This window comes from Xyrauchen texanus, chromosome 27 (genome assembly GCF_025860055.1).
Source record: "Xyrauchen texanus isolate HMW12.3.18 chromosome 27, RBS_HiC_50CHRs, whole genome shotgun sequence".
Taxonomy (NCBI): Eukaryota; Metazoa; Chordata; class Actinopteri; order Cypriniformes; family Catostomidae; genus Xyrauchen; species Xyrauchen texanus.
Window position 1 is genome coordinate 23,855,578 of NC_068302.1, and position 17,129 is coordinate 23,872,706.

The window sequence follows — 17,129 nt, forward strand, 5'->3', positions numbered from 1 at the left end:
GATGTGGCGAGAACCTGCTTGACAATATAAATAATATAGTGCCTGTAGTTCTCTCTCTCGAACTGCCTATTTTCTCAGGAGGGATTGTAACTCACCTAATAACAGCATTCACTATATTTATAACACAAAAAATGCATTGGGTACTATGCTAACAACAATATATTTCTTTAGAGCATTTATTAATCTTGGTTAATGTTAATTTATCTAAATATTATTGTTCATTGTTAGTTCACGTTAATTCATATTGCATTAACTAACGTTACCATTTACCAAACTCCACTTTACACCATAATGATAATGACCAAAACTTCAACATAACAGAAACTCTTCTAAATCTCAATATAGCAAAACATTGGGGGCCTGGGTTGCTCAATGAGTAAAGACACTGACTACCACCCCTGGAGTCGCAAGTTTGAATCCAGGGTGTGCTGAGTGACTCCAGCAGTGGCGGCTGCTGGTCTTTCAAAGAGGGGAAGCTCATTTTCGGCCTACATTATAAACTTATTTACCCTATTTTTTGCACTAAATCAATCTTAGGTGTTGATCTGCCCTGCTGTTTAATTCAAATTTTTTCCTCGTAAGGAAGATTTTTCAAATGGCTTCGCCAAAATCAGGTCGACAATATTAGCACCGTCTGCCATCGTGCGCAGTTTCACCCGTACGACGCTAGCCTAGCCTACTGTATGAATGAATGAACGAACGAACGAACGAACGCTCTAAAACAAAATATATTAAACTTGGTAAAACTGAAACAAGGAATGTGGTGTATAATTGTGTGAAATGTATTATGCAAATTGACTAGCAATTTCGCCAAACAAATATAAAGAAATAGGTTGCAGCAGTTTGTCTTTCGACTACACTTGAGAAATCAGCGATGGGACTGAGCGCGAAATAGCTTCAGTGACTTCTTATAGTACAGATTAGCTGTCAATCAAAAGGAGATGCAGTCTTTCGACAGATCCTCCAATCATCACGCTGAAGCCCAGAGTCCGGGCCAGCCCACTCCTCATTCACCCCCAGAGACGCTGAGCATCCGTGGGCAGGACATAATCGCAGCATTTATCCAATGACCGTCTATTTTCGAGCACTGAAAAAACTGTTCAGAGCAGCCCCATTGAAGTCAATGGACGCTTCGGCTTCAACAGGGAAATGCACTGACGCTTACGGGAATGTATGAGAAGTAAATCGAGTCAGCCGACCTGCTATATGTAATGTAGCTGATTCTGAACGAACTCGTCTTCGAGATGAACATGTTCTAACGCATTTTTAGTCAATAAATTGTTTACACAATAGTACATATTTGACCATTATTTTTTTGACATTATAGGGGAAGCTGAGCTTCCCTTGCAGTCTTAAAGAAATCCCCACTGGACTCCAGCCAGGTCTCCTAAACAACCAAATTGTCCCGGTTGCCAGGGAGGGATAACGTCCTTGTGGTCGTTAAAATGTGTGGTTCTCGGTGGGGTGCATGGTGAGTTATGTGTGGATGCCGTGGAGAATAGCGTGAGCCTCCGCACGCACTAGGTCTCATCAAGCCACGTGATAAGATGCGTGGATGAACGGCCTCAGAAGTGGAGGCAACTGAGCTTCGTCCTTCGCCACCCGGATTGAGGCTAGTCACTATGCCTCCACGAGGACTTAGAGTGCATTGGAATTTGGGGATACCAATTTGGGGAGAAAAAGGGGAGAAAAAAAAAACATTAAACACTGAAAACTTATCCCCCTTTATGAACAACTTGCACAAAAACACATAAAATGACACTCAATGTTAACATTTATCTCCCAACCAGTTCCATGCAAAGCATGCTGGAAAATGTAAATCAAACAGTTTCATCAACACATTAACACCACAAAAAGTATTCAAGTAGTCCCAAATCGAAATGGATACATTTTACAAATTTAAATATATAGAATGCAATCAAATCATGTTCTGACAAAATGTTCTAGAATTGTTTGGCTTTAGTACATTTTAATCTAGTAAATTGAACATGGTATGTGAACATGGTGTATGAATATGTAGAAATTAACATGAATCAAGATTAATAAATTCTGCAAAAGTATTGTCCATAGAAGATAATATTAACTATTGCCCTGTTAACAAATACAAACTTATTGTAAAGTGTTACCAAGATACGTGATTCTAATCACATTTTAACATTAAATATCACTGAAATGGGTATTAGAAACTCGGACAGAGCATAAACAGAGGAGGATGGGCTTAATTGTTTATGTTAAATATCAAATATTCTGGTCAGAACCAAATAACTGACCGTCAAATATGGCTGATTTAACACTCTTCAGCATTAAATAGGCTTTAGGATAAATAGCCATTCTAAATACACATGCATACATATAGAAGTTAAAACTAAAGAAAAATCTGCTATCCAGGTATCTGATTATATCATGAGTGAAAGGTATTGCATTCACTTAAGGACTAACATTTTCAAATAATAAAACATACACACAATGCTATAGAATAATCTATCAACATTTGGTTTCAATGTTAAATGCTATTACAACCATTCTGCTTGCACAATATCTATTTCAAAGATCCATTCCCAAATTATTTTATATATTTAAAAGTATTAGATTGACACTGTTATTTTACAAAACAAATTATTCTTTAAAAACATTATTATTCACTTATATATTCCTCCTAATGTAAAATACACAATAAATAAAAAAACAGCTTTAAATTGTAGATATATGTAGTTTGAATGTAGTTTGCATGGGTCTCTCCAGTGTGTGCCATTTTTCCGGAGTGTTCCGTATCATTTCTGATGTTTGGATTTAAAAATGTGTTCCCTGCTTGGCCTGCATCAGAAGGAAGGAAATCATTTGTATGTTTATTCATGCATGTTTATAACACAGGAAAATAATGGGAAAATGTTTCTGCAACCAACATTTAGCACCCTGACAATTTGCATTTAACTAACCCTGACATTTGTGTGTGTGATTTCATGTGTGTAATTGTGAAAACAATATACCTCTTCACTCTTTCCTTGTTGGCAGTAAAGAACAGCATCGTGTACAGATGAGAATAGAATCGATTTAGTTACTTTCTCGCTGAAGAAATTACCTTTCTCCATATTTTCTACAACACCTCCTAAAAGAGAGAGGGAGACAGGGAAAGTGAGTGAAATTGCTTTTCAGGGGTATGTTTGGCAAATTATTTTCAAACATATAACACACATATGTTCTGTGTCAAAAACCTAGAATAGAATATTATGAAATATATCAAATGTTAGATAACAGGTACAAAACAGGAATTCATTATAGAGCCATATTTTGTCCCCACATTTTAAATATCTAGGGAAATTTACATTTAAAAAAAAATTCACAAGCCCTGCTACGCAGACGCATTGAAAGTGTATGTATTTTTCACTCACTCTGGCAGCCACATAAGTACACCTTAACACCAGCCTCTCCATAATCTTTATAGATCTGTCAATGAAACAAAATGTTATAAAATGGTTATGACACAATCCACACGCAAAAAGATGCTAATAAGTACAGATGCCCTCACGTTGCATAGAGTCTTCACGCCCACTGTATCCAGGAAGTTCACGGGGCTCAGGTCCAGAATGATTGCCTGTGGGAGCTTGGAGTCACAGCCAGGCCCCACCTCTACAGCAACCACATTCTTTTGTTCTTTGACTGACAGCTCATGTAAATCTCCATTTGCCTCTATGTCTGACAACTCCTCCCCACTCTCTTCTGTGTCTGATAACACTAGCTCCAACCCCTGATAAACACAGAATACTAGCTCAAATCAGAATACCCTTAAAAAAGCACAATTAAACACACAAGTGTTTACAAATGCACACATACATGTACTTTCGTACACACGTACATAGTCACTCTTTGAAAGCAGGCCCTACCTGAAGCTTAGCATCTTGTATGGCAGCATCTTTAACTCTTTTCTTGGCCTGTTTTTTTGCTTTCTTTGCAGCTTTCTTTTCTTTTCTGAGCCTTTTTGCTTCCAATTTCTTCTTGTGTGAGAGAAGTTTAGCCACATCTACACCAGTCTGCACACAAACACACAAATACACATTTTTATCTGTACTATGAATATCCAGACCTGTAATGTTGCAGACGCGTTACACTATTTGGCCAAAAGCATGTGGACAGCCCCTTCTAATTAACAGGTTTGACTATCCCAGTAGTTTCTGTGAAAACAAAGCTTAATGCTACTCCATACAATGACATTCTCGGACTTTGTGGCAACAGTTTTGGGGTGGGTCCTTTTCTGTTCCAGCATGACAATGCCCCTGTGCACATAGCAAGGTCCATAAAGAGTCAGGTATGGAAGAACTTGACTGGCCTGCACCTTTGAGATAAATTGGGAGTCATGCCAAACTGCCCAACATCAGTGCCTGACCTCACTGATGCTCTTGTACTGAAATGGCAGCAAACCCCCTGCAGCCATGTTCCAACATCTAGTAAAAGATGTCCAATAAGAGTGGAGCTGTAATGCAGCAAAATGAGGGGTTAATGCCTTTGATTTTTTTATTAAATATTCAACAAGCACATATGGGTGTGGTGTTCGGGTGTCCACATACTTTTAGCCATATAGTTTACATGTAGTTGCTTGGTTTTATCTCATAATGAATGGTTCCATCATCACAGTTCAGTAGTTTGCATGTTTGGGATAGCAACCTGCTTAGCTTGTGTAATGTCTTGTAGATGCTCTTTACGTATAAGTGTGTTTGAATCAAGTGTGTGTGAATGTACAATTGTGCTGGTGTATATGGTTTTGAGTGTGTTTGCATGAGTATACCTTCTCGTAGAGCGCATCTGTGTACATTTCAGCATTGGCAAAATACAATGTTGCAGAGGAGCGGAAAATCACTACATCAGGAATCTGCTTCACCTGCAGAGGTGTGAAAAGTACAGAGAAATTACACTTACATTTTTTTAATTGTTCTTATGTTTAAAAGGTAAGAAGTAAACATATTTCCTTAGAAAAAGTAAAAGCAATCTATGTATGTATACCATTTGTTTGTATTATTAACATATACAAATTAACCAAATTAAATGTAATCTTTCCTGACTTAGGGTCTAGATGTTAAACTGAAACTTTAACTTAATTGTAAACTTAAATTGCAAAACATTAAATGTATTTTACAGTTGGTTCAATTTAAGTATAGGTGTTTACTGACTTTTTGACTGATCAAAAAATAAATATAAGTGATGTTACATTTTTTTATTTTAAAAGGATAGTTCACTTTTACATCTGAAAGCCACATGTGGTGCCTGTTTAGTTGTACTTTCATATCTGAAAGTAAAAGTGAAAGTGGAGATTAAGAGAAAAAAATGGACTTGCATTTTGATCTGTTTCTCGCCCACACCTATCATATCACTTCTGAAGATATACATTTAACCACTGGAGTCATATGGATTACTTTTATGCTGCCTTTATTTGATTTATGGAGCTACAAAGGTCTGATCAACATTCAATTGCGTTCTAAGAATCTTTGTGTTCTGCTGAAGAAAGTCATACACATCTGGGATGGCATGAGGGTGAGTAAATAATGAGAGAATTAAAATTTTTGGGTGAACTAATTCCTTTACATACTTTGATGGTCTAGATTACGAAAAAAAATGTTTTATCTTGGTAATACAATTGTGTAAGACAACAAGTATTCTGTTTCAATAATACTTAAATAAGCTACAAAATACACAAAATAATACTAGTAATAAAGCACATTTATTTAAGTACTTTACACCCCGGATCACCTGTAACATACAGACACATTCTAGATACCTTAAAAGCAATTAGGTCTCTCCTACAACATCTTCACTCAACACATGAAACTACATGACCCACTCATTGAAATGTGCCAGAGAATTGTAACAATGCAATGAACATTCATTAATTTAAGATTTAGTTCAGAAGAATTAAATCTTTCAAACACACATCATTGCCCTGTCATGCCCTAGCAATGGTATGTGACGTTGTAATTCATCAGATTATAGAAATTCTTTACATAGAGGAGCAGGTGTGTTTGAGGAAACATGCTGTAATGCAGGTTTTTGACTATGAAAAAAGGTTGTTTCAGTAGGCCAAAGATCACAACAGTGCTACTGACAATCCGACTGCATTCACTGCCTCAACAATCTGATAATGGTGCAATGTAAAATAACTGTACCATCCAAATTAACAATCGCCTGAATGCAATTTAAACATATTTGTGTGAACTTGAAAACGGATATGCATGTTGGTAATGTTGTCATGGTCACCTGATTGTAGTCCTCTATTGGTTTGTAGATGTCAGTGCCAGGAATCTGGCCAAGGAGAGAGTATTGTGGTCTGTAAGGAGAAGTAAAAGGGAGAAAAGGAACCGGAAGTTAAAGGAACCGATGGAGATATATTTATATACAAACTGCTGAAAGGAGAATATGTGATGTTGTTAAGAACAAAAAATGTGATTTCAGCCATTGAGCAATTCAAACATATGGACAAATGAAGGGAATGCAATAGGACATTGAAAAAATTTCTCTTTGGATATTAATGGCACCTAGAACCAGTTTGATTCAGGTAAGCTGTGCATCATTTAGTGAGTCATTTAGTGTTCCCTTACAACTCAGTACACTTGACATTGTGCTTATTAACACATATGGGAGTGCCTTCTTATATGACCTAGTTGAAACCTCTCTACAATGACACCAACATGGTGTTTGAGCCCTGCCTTTTTTGGCGCAAAACTGTCCACCATAAAAATAGGTGCACATACACTATTTCCTCAGAATTTCATCCTTCATGACAGCGATCATCTCTTGTCTAGGAGCCCTCTACCTACGCGCTGATATACACGAGTCAGTGGGCGGAATATTTGCAGGAAGACTTTCTGCTCCCCTGCAGTGCTCCGGCGAACATCATACCACCTTGCCGTCATGAAAAACACGATAGAGATTGTGGCAAATTGTCTAACACAAAACGGTTTTACAGCAATTTATTTTCTTATTTCAAAGAAAGACTTTGGTCGATCCTTGATCTGATACATTTAAATCATGCACTCACATTCACAAAGTGCATCAATGTGATTCTCGCCCCTCTGAGACTGAGCGGTGTGTACATCTTGAACTACCTCGACGATTGGCTGTTACTGGCACAATCAGATGCTCTGTTATGCTAGCACAGAGACTTACTGCTTCAGCGTATAAACAGCTTGGGCCTCAATGTGAACTGGGTGAAGAGCACGCTCTCCCCATGCCAGACATTTTTTTTTTGTCTGTAATAAACACCAGTTTGCAGGCTAGAGCGTGGTCTACGAGATGCCTCTATGCATTCAATTGCTGTGTGTTTCTGGATTGGTGTGCTTTAGGCAACAATGACCCAGTGATTTGCCCCTTAACGGAGATCCTTACATTCCTTCAAGAGCGGTTGGATGCCGGTCTTACTCCGTCAACGCTTAGGGTTTATGTAGCAATCATCTGCATTACATGCTCCAGAAGCTGGCTCCTCTATAGGCAGACACGATCTAATCATAAAGTTCCTTAGGGGAGTGACCTCAATCTAATTCTGATGAGTAGCAGTTAGCGCATTTATTATGCCCAGTGCGTGCATTGAACATGCATGTGGAGTGCACTCGCCAGTTTAGACGGACAGGTCAGCTCTTTGTTTGTTATCGAGGATGCACAAAAGGCATGTCTGTCTCCAAACAAAGGATATCTCACTCGCCCTTGTCTATGAATCAGGTTTTTAAACGAAAAGTGGTGACTACAGATGCATCCAACACAGGATTGGGGTACACTGTATGATGGACGCCTGGCTTTCGGCACTTGGACAGGTGTGAAACAGGCATGGCACATTAACTGCTTGGAAATGCTAGCCGTATTCTTAGTAGTGAAAGTTATCCATTCCAACATAGTGAATCATCATGTACTGATTCGGACAGACAATATGTCAGTGGTAGCATACATAAATCGCCGGGGCAACACTTGATCACTACCAATGATAAGCCTGGCGCAATGTCTCCACACGTGGAGTGCACGCCATCTCCTCTCCCTATGCAACGATATACAAGGCAATGCAAGAATATGTGGAGCACACTCGCCAGTTTAGACTGTCAGATCAGCTCTTCGTTTGTTATGGACGATGCACAAAATGTATGTCCATCTCCAATCGAAAGCTTTCTCACTGGATTGTTGATGTGATTGCTCTCGCTTATGAGTCACAGGGCGTGAGATGCCCTATTGGCGTGAAGGCACATTTAACTAGAGGCATGACCTCATCATGGGCATAGACAAATGGTATTTCCCTACAGAATATATGCTTTGCAGCAGGATGGTTTTAATAAAACATGTTTGCGAGGTTTTATAACCTAGATGTGGTGTCCATTGCTTCACGAGTCCTCTCTGTGTATAGAACTTTCTATTTAAACACATGGCGGGTGAGCCCGAGCCCCTTATCACGGACGCGCTACCTGTTATATTTTGTGTAGACCTCTACCCAATTTAAAATGTCCTCCCTACATCTGGTACGAAGGGGTTAAATTATACTGTGTGTATTATATGACTCATACACATCCTTAGACTAAGATTAACTTCCTGTCTGGTTTTCACCATGTGGGGTTATTAATTTTCATACACACTAAAAAGATATCATACTAAGTCACCGCCCGACAGGCCTGTGACTTATATACATATTCTTCTATGTGTTTTATACCCTGGTGCATCCTAGTGTATTATGCTACGTAGCACGCCGTGATGGGACTCCATTCCCCAAACCGTTCAGCAATGTCTCTGAACTGAACTGTGAGCTGAATCGATAGGGAACGTCTCCATTTACTCTTGTAACTTCGGTTCCCTGAGATGAAGGGAATGAGACATTGTAAACTTAGCTGCACAACTACTTCAGTGTTTCGAGGTACAAGTGATGCTTTCTTGTCCTCAGTCAGAAAATTCTGAATGAATGGTGTGAGAGTGCCCGCTTATATATGGCAAATGCGTGCCTAAAAGGGCGGGCCTCAAACAACATTGGCAATCATAAGATTGGCGTTATGATACAAAGGCTTTAACCAGGTTCAAAAGGAATTCCCCAAAGCGTTCAGCAATGTCTCGTACCCTTCATCTCAGGGCAGCAAGGTCACAAGAGTAGCCGAATACGTTTAGGGTGTAAATGGTTTAGGGCAATGGTTCTTAATTGGTTTTGCCTAAGGAACCATATTTTGCATTGGATATCAATGTGCAACCTAACAGTTCTAGAACTGTATATTTTATAAAAGTTAACAAAAATGTCCTTAAAATCAAATATTGAAATATATAAATATTTTCATTATTCATTTATTAATTAAGCTAATAAATTAATACACAAAACATATTGTGGTCTGCACTAATCATGTTTATCTTTGCTGCAAATTAACCAATATTTAATGTAGTTTAGGTCATACAGTATTTTATTTTACCTTGTGTAGGTTTGTTCATGGTTTTCAGGAAAGAGGGAATTCAAGTGACCTTGACTTCCCCCCATCACCCAATGTTAAAATTTGCCTAATTTTACTTACACGATTTTATGGTTAGTGACATTTTGTATTTAGCATTGTTTTTTCAGAACACACCTGCCAACCATTTTTGAGTCATGACCCACCTGTTGAGAACCACTGATTTATGGTTTAGGAAGTTATTATGGTATGTGTTTCACCAAGTATGGATTAATCATTAATGTTTGGGGTTTGTAGCCTGTGACACTCACAACTGAGTTCTGAAGACCACAGTGAGGATGGAGAAAGCAATAGATGCGGCCAGTCCCAGATCTGGATTAAACAACACTGTCAAGATCAGAGTCATCACCCAAACTACCTAAAAACACAAATAAACAGCATGAAACAGACTGAGAGAGAGAGAGAGAATAATATCCAAACAGTCAGGAATCAATTGGGGATCAAGGCAATAAGCTCCATAGACACAGACGAATATTCAGAATAGTGGTCAATTAATTTGGGGTTTTTCAACACAAGCAAACATTTGATCCCACAACTCCAAATGCATATTTGGAGGGAATCCTCTCATTCTCTCTCACCATATCCACTCTGTTAGTCTTCCAGAGAGAGCAGATGTCTCCGAACTGCTTCATCATTCCTTGCAGGTTTACATAGATTATAGCAGCCAGCACTGCCTAAAGAAACACACCTTTAGTCACACACACACATACTAAATATATTACCAGATTAATTAATTCAGCATAGCTATGTTAGATTATGAATATTCATATTTCTAACCTTTGGAAGCTCCTCAAAGAGTTCTCCAATTTTTAACAATATTACCAGAATTACCACAGCAGAGACAGCTCCAGCCACCTGAGAGATTGACAGAGAAAGAGAGAGAGAGAGAGAGAGAGAGAGAGAGAGAGAGAGAGAGAGAGAGAGAGAGAGAGAGAGAGAAATAAAAACAGTGAGAAGTTTCAATGAAGTTTCATTCATCCATCCATTCATCCAGAAAGGAATGTGCTTACAGCATCATTTGTGAAGACACTGTTAGGTCTCTAAAATTGAAAAGGAAATTATGTCAGATGTCAGATTGCAGTTTGCTGATGTCCTTACTTGTGTTTTCCCTCCAGTGCTGACCTGCACCATACTGCGAGACATAGAGCAACTGATGGCAAAACAACGGAACAACCCTCCAACAGAGTTAGACAGACCCAAAGCTATTAGCTCCTGATCCACAAAGGAGACATTAGCAGAAGAACACAAGATGTTGAAACACTATTTTTTCTTATTCACTTTTTTGTGTATATGTTTCTGACTTTATGTTTCTCCCTTTATCTCCCTCAATCTCCCTTGATTGGATTATGTTAGATTAGTTAATTTTTTTTATTGTAAAATTATACAATTTATTATTATTAACATTATTATTATTATATAATTATTAATGGATTATGTTAGATAATTCTTATTTTTTTATTTATATTTATATTATATTTAAATAATATAATGTATGATTATTATTATATTATTAATAATACAAATAATACGTTTCAACAAGTAAATATGGTAAAATATATTAAAATGTTCCCATTTATTTTGCATATAGATACACTCATTTTACAATATATAAATCATCTTTCCACATTCTACTTAAAGTAATTTATTTTGAACACATATTTAGAGTCTCTTACCTGGTTGCTATCGACTTTATAGGCATATTTTAATGCAAAAATTCTACCGAGGGAGATAGCAATGCCATAACCAACAACAGCTAGCGCAAAGGCATCACCAACCACTGAACCCAGTATGGAGACAGCTGGTAAAACAGGAGCCTGCAGACTATTACAGTGAAAGAGAGAGAGAGAGATGAGTGTAATCATGTATTATGTTGCTGTGATTGTGTATTTAGCTATTTGAGTTGTGTAGCTATAACCATACACCTACTTTCAATATGTGTTACTATGCTATAAAGTATGACACTTTTTAAGCTAAAAGTGTGTGTTGTTGTGCAGTTGTACATCTGTGTTCCATAACTGTGTTGTTGGACTCACCCTGACGGGATTTTTCCAACCACTTCCACATTGAATTCGGTCTTCAGATCAAAGTACCATGACACCACAGTAGCTATAATGATCTATGCACAGAACCAATAATAAAGATTTAAGACACCCTCATAGCAAAAGAGTTCCATGACCTCTAAACTGGAAGGAGAAACAAAACTGATTGCACTTCTTGATAGTTCTAACTTCTACACACTAAAAAAGTTAACTCAGAAATAAAATTCTCAAAATAAGAATTGCATTCATTTGGTGTTAGAAAACCCTGTTAAAATGTAGAAACTGAGTTAAACTTGTCCATAACCTGTGTGTCCATGTAACTGTGCAAAGTAACTCACAGTGATTAGCTCAACAGGAATAGGAACAGGAATCTTCCTTGCCGCCCAGCCACTCACTAGCTTTGCAAGGACCAAACCAATAATGGATACAATGCTAACAACCAGAGTACCAATGTTTGTCTTTCCGAGCAATGCACAAATATGTATGACTGTCTGGAGAGAGAGAGAGAGAGAGAGAGAGAGAGAGAGAGAGAGAGAGAGAGTGAGAAGTGTCATTCATAGCTTTAGGAGAAAATGCCATGTTCCCCACCACTAGAGGTCACCAAGCAAAAATGACATTGGAAGACATCAAACGAATATTGGGTATTTACAAGAAATAAGCAAGACACACAGGGTTGTTTTCAAACTCACATATATAAGAGAGAAAGGTCCGCTGTACCGATTAGGGCTGATGCCAAATGAATATTTGAGCTGGGAGACGATAACATGGATGGCTGCCGCTGTGGTGTAAGCTCTCACCAATGGTTCAGAAAGATATGTCACCACAAATCCGAATCGAACCAGACCAAGGAGCAACTACCCACAAGCACAACCGCACACAGACACCAGAGAAATACTTAGGCACTTCAGCACAAATGTACACACCTTTAAAAGCTACTTCAGAATTCATGTTCAAGAGCACCTACCTGGAAAACACCAGATAAGAAAGTTACTGTTGCAGCAATCTTTACCCTCTCTGCATCACGGCTGGCAAAGTCCAAAATAGTGGAGTTGGTGTCATTACCTGGCAACATGAAGTCTGAGTCTGGAGCTAAACGCTCTGTCACGCTCCCAATCATAACACTCATAACTGCATATGTACCTATAGACACATTATGAGATAGGTGAGTATGTGTGTGTGTTAAATTATCAGTGTTTACCAAAATCTCCTCTCAAAAATAAAATCTGAAAATCTAAAACCTTACAGTATAATCTGGAAAACCTACATTGTGGTGACCTGCATTGTCAGCACAAGGAAAACAGCTAATAAAGAAGCAAAATAATGTTATATTTGAATGCCAAAATTTCAGGCATATAGGGTTAGTCATAGTAATTGACTTTTGTAAGCCCTGCCCGCTGCTGTTACTGTTGCTGTTGAGTGCATTTGTAAGTATATCTTTTTATAGTTTTTAAAAACCTCATGAAATCACTTGCCGAGTGCAGATTTTCTATTCAAAGCATACACTTCTCGAGATTTATTTAAAAAAAATATTGCATGTATCCTCTTTTGTACCTTGTGTCACTATTAGTACCCTAGCATTTTACTATAACCCTGGTAAAATTCAAATCGCATACAACTTCCAGAGCAAAAGCCTGTCAAGTAATAAGGCTGCAAACAGTTGCCGAGGAGGGATTGGTCAGTAATGTTTTTAAGATGGGAACAAAAGGGCAAGTACATTTAAGAACAATGTAAGTCAGACATATGTGAGTCTGCAGGTACTTACCCACTGAGATGTGTTTGGATGATCCGAATATGAAATAGATGAGAATGGGATAGAAGGAGGAATACAGACCAAACACTGGAGGAACTGCAGCCAGCAAAGCATATGCCATACCTACAAAGACATAGATATGTATGAGGCACTGTTGTTTTATATGCAGAAGAGTTTGTTTGTACATATACATATACATTGTACATCTTCTGGAAGATGTTTTTCTGGAAGAGAAAGACTGTAAATATAAATGTATGATCATCATCTATGAGTACAGAACTAGATGGCTTTAAAGTGAAACTATAAAAAATGTCCGCAATTTTAATGGTAAAATAATCTTCACGAGTAGTTATATAACTTTAAGCATAACATATAACATTTATATATTTTTATGGTAAACTATTGTTAAAATTATCAATAATCTGGCATTTTCAGAAATCCCTATGTCACTCATTTATATATTTTGTGTAGTTTTATGTTAAACTATTGTTAAAATTATGATAAAAATCAGGCGTTTTCAGAAATTCCTACGTGACTCATTTACATAGTTTATGGGAATATATATTTTTTCTTATTTTTAATATCAGTTATCTACATTGGAGTGTTGTGTGTAATATTTTATGTAGTTTAGGTCATTTTTATTGCATTATGCGTTATCCTGATGGTGTTTTGTGTCCCTACGTGTGTACATTTACATTTGGCAGACGCTTTTATCCAAAGCTACTTATTACAGGGACAACCCCCCCGGAGCAACCTGGAGTTAAGTGCCTTGCTCAAGGACACAATGGTGGTGGCTGTGGGGCTCGAACTAACAACCTTCTGTTTACCATTTCTGTGCTTTAGCCCACTACGCCACCACCACTCCATGTGTAATAATTACTGCTCCTGGAAGAGCAACATATCATGGGGACTTTTGTATTTACTATGGTTATGAACAATATATTTTAAAGTGAAAAGCAAACTTTTATAGTTCCAAAAGGTTAGTATATTCAGTCAATAAATTATATAAACAGTAGAGAAAGGTAAAATATACAGGCATCAAAATTACATCCCATAAATTTCTGGCAACCACAGCTGCTGATATTTTACCATAAATTTTACGTAACGCTGTAACAGAAATGGACTAAAAATAATAAAACTCCAATTTTTATCTTTAAGTCTACCTTAGGCTACACAAGTGTGTTTGTAGGCGTGGCTTTGGTAGTACAGGTGTGCATATGTGTGTCTTAGACCTTGTGGCAGGTGCATAATTCCCACACTGATTCCTGATATAAGATCTCCAATAGCATTTTCTCTGAGTGAGTATTTCGGCAGCCATACCAGGAGAGGAACAAAAGATAGGAAACAGCTCTTAAATTTTGGGCCTGTACACCTGACATACAAAGAAAGAGAGAGTGTGAAACAGGGAGTAACAAGAGAGTCTGAACACAAAACAAACACCTAAATAAACACAGGCATTTTGAAATCACACAGCAACTATTAGAAATCAATTGCCAGTTCTAAATAAAACAGTGTCAATCTAACTGCCATTCACATCATAATGGTTAAAGAATTCGTTCACCCAAATTTAAAATTCTCTCATTATTTACTCATCCTCATGCCATCCCAGATGTGTATGACTTTCTTTCTTCTGCTGAACACACACAAAGAATATCTCAGCACTGTAGGTCCATACAATGCAAGTGAATGGTGAACAAAACTTTGAAGCTCCACAAAGCACATAAATGCAATATAAAAGTAATCCATATGACTCCAATGGTTAAATATATATCTTCAGAAGCAATCCAATCACTTTTGGGTGAGAACACACCAAAATGTAACAACATTTTCACTATAAATCTTGACATTTGCAGTCTCTGCACAATTATGATTTCAAGCTTGATTACCCTGTTTGATGCATGCACGGAGCACAAGATGGAGCTAGGAAGTGTAATCAAGCTTATAGTAATGAACTACAAGGAGACCGCTAATACCAAGGTTTAGAGTGAAAAACAAGTTATATTGTGGTATTTTCTCACCCAAAACACACTGGATCACTTCAGAAGATATGGATTAAAGAAATGGAGTCTAATGGATTACTATTATGCTGCTTTTATGTGCTACAGTGCTGAGATATTCTTCTAAAAACCTTAATTTGTCTTCAGCAGAAGAAAGAAAGTCATACACATCTGGGATGGCATGAGGGTGAGTAAATGAAGAGAGAATTTGAAATTTGGGGTGAATCGTCCCTTTAATATTGTAGGGTTGATTAATCCACATTGACAATCTGTGAAACAAGATCTATTTTAAACTAATAAAAAAATTTTAATTTAAGGACTTCAACAAGACTTTTGAACCCCACGGTATAATTTAATGTATAATCTGGTTTTACATCAGCACTCAGACGGTTAAATCCTGATTTCAGATAAAGGCCACATTGACACACCTGACAGCATCCTTGAATTTTTCTTTCAGTGGAATTTTGACATCTGATTTCGCCGCCACTTTGTCAACACTGAGTTCATCCAGTACATCTCTCTGGACGTGATACTTCACTCTCTTCCTGAGCTCCATGTCGTTCATCTCTTCGTCCATTTTGAATCTTCTCTGTATTCCAAATCTAGACCTCTTTATATGATGTTTGGACCACCCAAATCTCTTCTCACATTCACAGTGCAAATCACCTCCTCTGAAGAGATCTAAAAATAAGGTTGTCCCTGAAGGATCTTGTCCTCTCAATTAAATTTCAAGCCTTGTGATAATGACGGTCACCAAATACTCAGAACATCATCAAAAACCGGCTACTAAAAGAAGACCTTTCTTTGTTTTTGATGTGAGAGCTCCACAGGAATGCTGGCTGTGTAAATAAAGTTCTGGTCAGCAGTGGTTTGATTCACATCCCAGGCTCTTCCCTTCTATTACACACTATGTTAATGTGTATCCTGCCCAGTCGGATCCATTCTCACACTCACCAAATCCTAATGTCTTTAAATGAGGAGCAAAGTCCCATTAATAAGGGGGGTGGACTACAGATTTGATGTTAGGAACTTTCATAGTAGAGTCCTATGCATCTTATCTTTGTCTGATTAGATAGGAAACTTCATGTTCATTCCACCAAACCATGTGTTTTTGTTCAGTTTAATAGTATCCGTATTTTTCTGTAAATTGGCATGAGGGCTTCCCGACTGTCGACGTGAATGAAGACACAAGCTTTGTCTGGTGAAAATCATTAACATTGGGAAAAGTTGGTTAAAATGTTCCTATTAACTTTGGAGTAGTGACCAATTTTTAGCTTACAGGTCAATCGCAGACCGCAGCTAAAGTATATTCTTGAATGAAGAAACTTGAAAAGGTTTGTATGTAGTGTCAAATCCAAATTATTAGGCAAGTATTCACAGCCTGTAGATCTTTGAAATCACATCTTCTGTGCAGGAGGTGTTTGTCTTATATTAGTCTAATATGTATTATGGAATAAAGATCATATATATATATATATATATATATATATATATATATATATATATATATATATATATATATAAAATTATGACTGTTTGTTTCCTTTAAGCAATACATTTTGCTGATACTCCAGTGATAAAATTTTGCTGCTTAATTGCTGATAAAATGAGATCTTATCTCCTTTCTGATTAGTGGAATATAGCTATTATTTATAATCGGCAAGAATCCAGATTTTTTTGAGAGTATATACTTGCATATAACCTTGTAAGTATACAGTAAAGTAATTATGTATGTTTAAACATTTACGTACATTTGTTTGTGTTTGTATAGATTATTTTGTAGCAATAATCAGGGCATGTGTGTGATGATCTGTATTAAATATTAATATGGCCAACACTTGCCTTGAGAACAAAGTCTTCTCTAATGACATTTATGATTCATTTCAATGGGAATACA

General features: G+C 37.3%; 1 protein-coding gene across 1 annotated transcript; it reads right to left on the minus strand.

Annotated features, from left to right (window-relative positions):
* Positions 1-1,716: 1,716 nt before the first annotated feature.
* On the minus strand, positions 1,717-16,341 carry slc26a6 (solute carrier family 26 member 6). The gene is made up of 19 exons (XM_052094314.1): positions 15,661-16,341; positions 14,468-14,607; positions 13,248-13,358; positions 12,450-12,625; positions 12,175-12,339; positions 11,824-11,976; positions 11,480-11,562; positions 11,120-11,267; positions 10,545-10,658; positions 10,224-10,301; positions 10,025-10,120; positions 9,698-9,804; positions 6,244-6,313; positions 4,781-4,873; positions 3,882-4,028; positions 3,527-3,745; positions 3,390-3,444; positions 2,988-3,106; positions 1,717-2,814 (listed from the first exon to the last, which is right to left on the minus strand). Exons 1-19 carry the CDS (start codon positions 15,807-15,809, stop codon positions 2,791-2,793), a joined length of 2,247 nt encoding a protein of 748 aa, XP_051950274.1. The 5' UTR covers positions 15,810-16,341; the 3' UTR covers positions 1,717-2,790.
* Between the last annotated feature and the right edge of the window lie 788 nt (positions 16,342-17,129).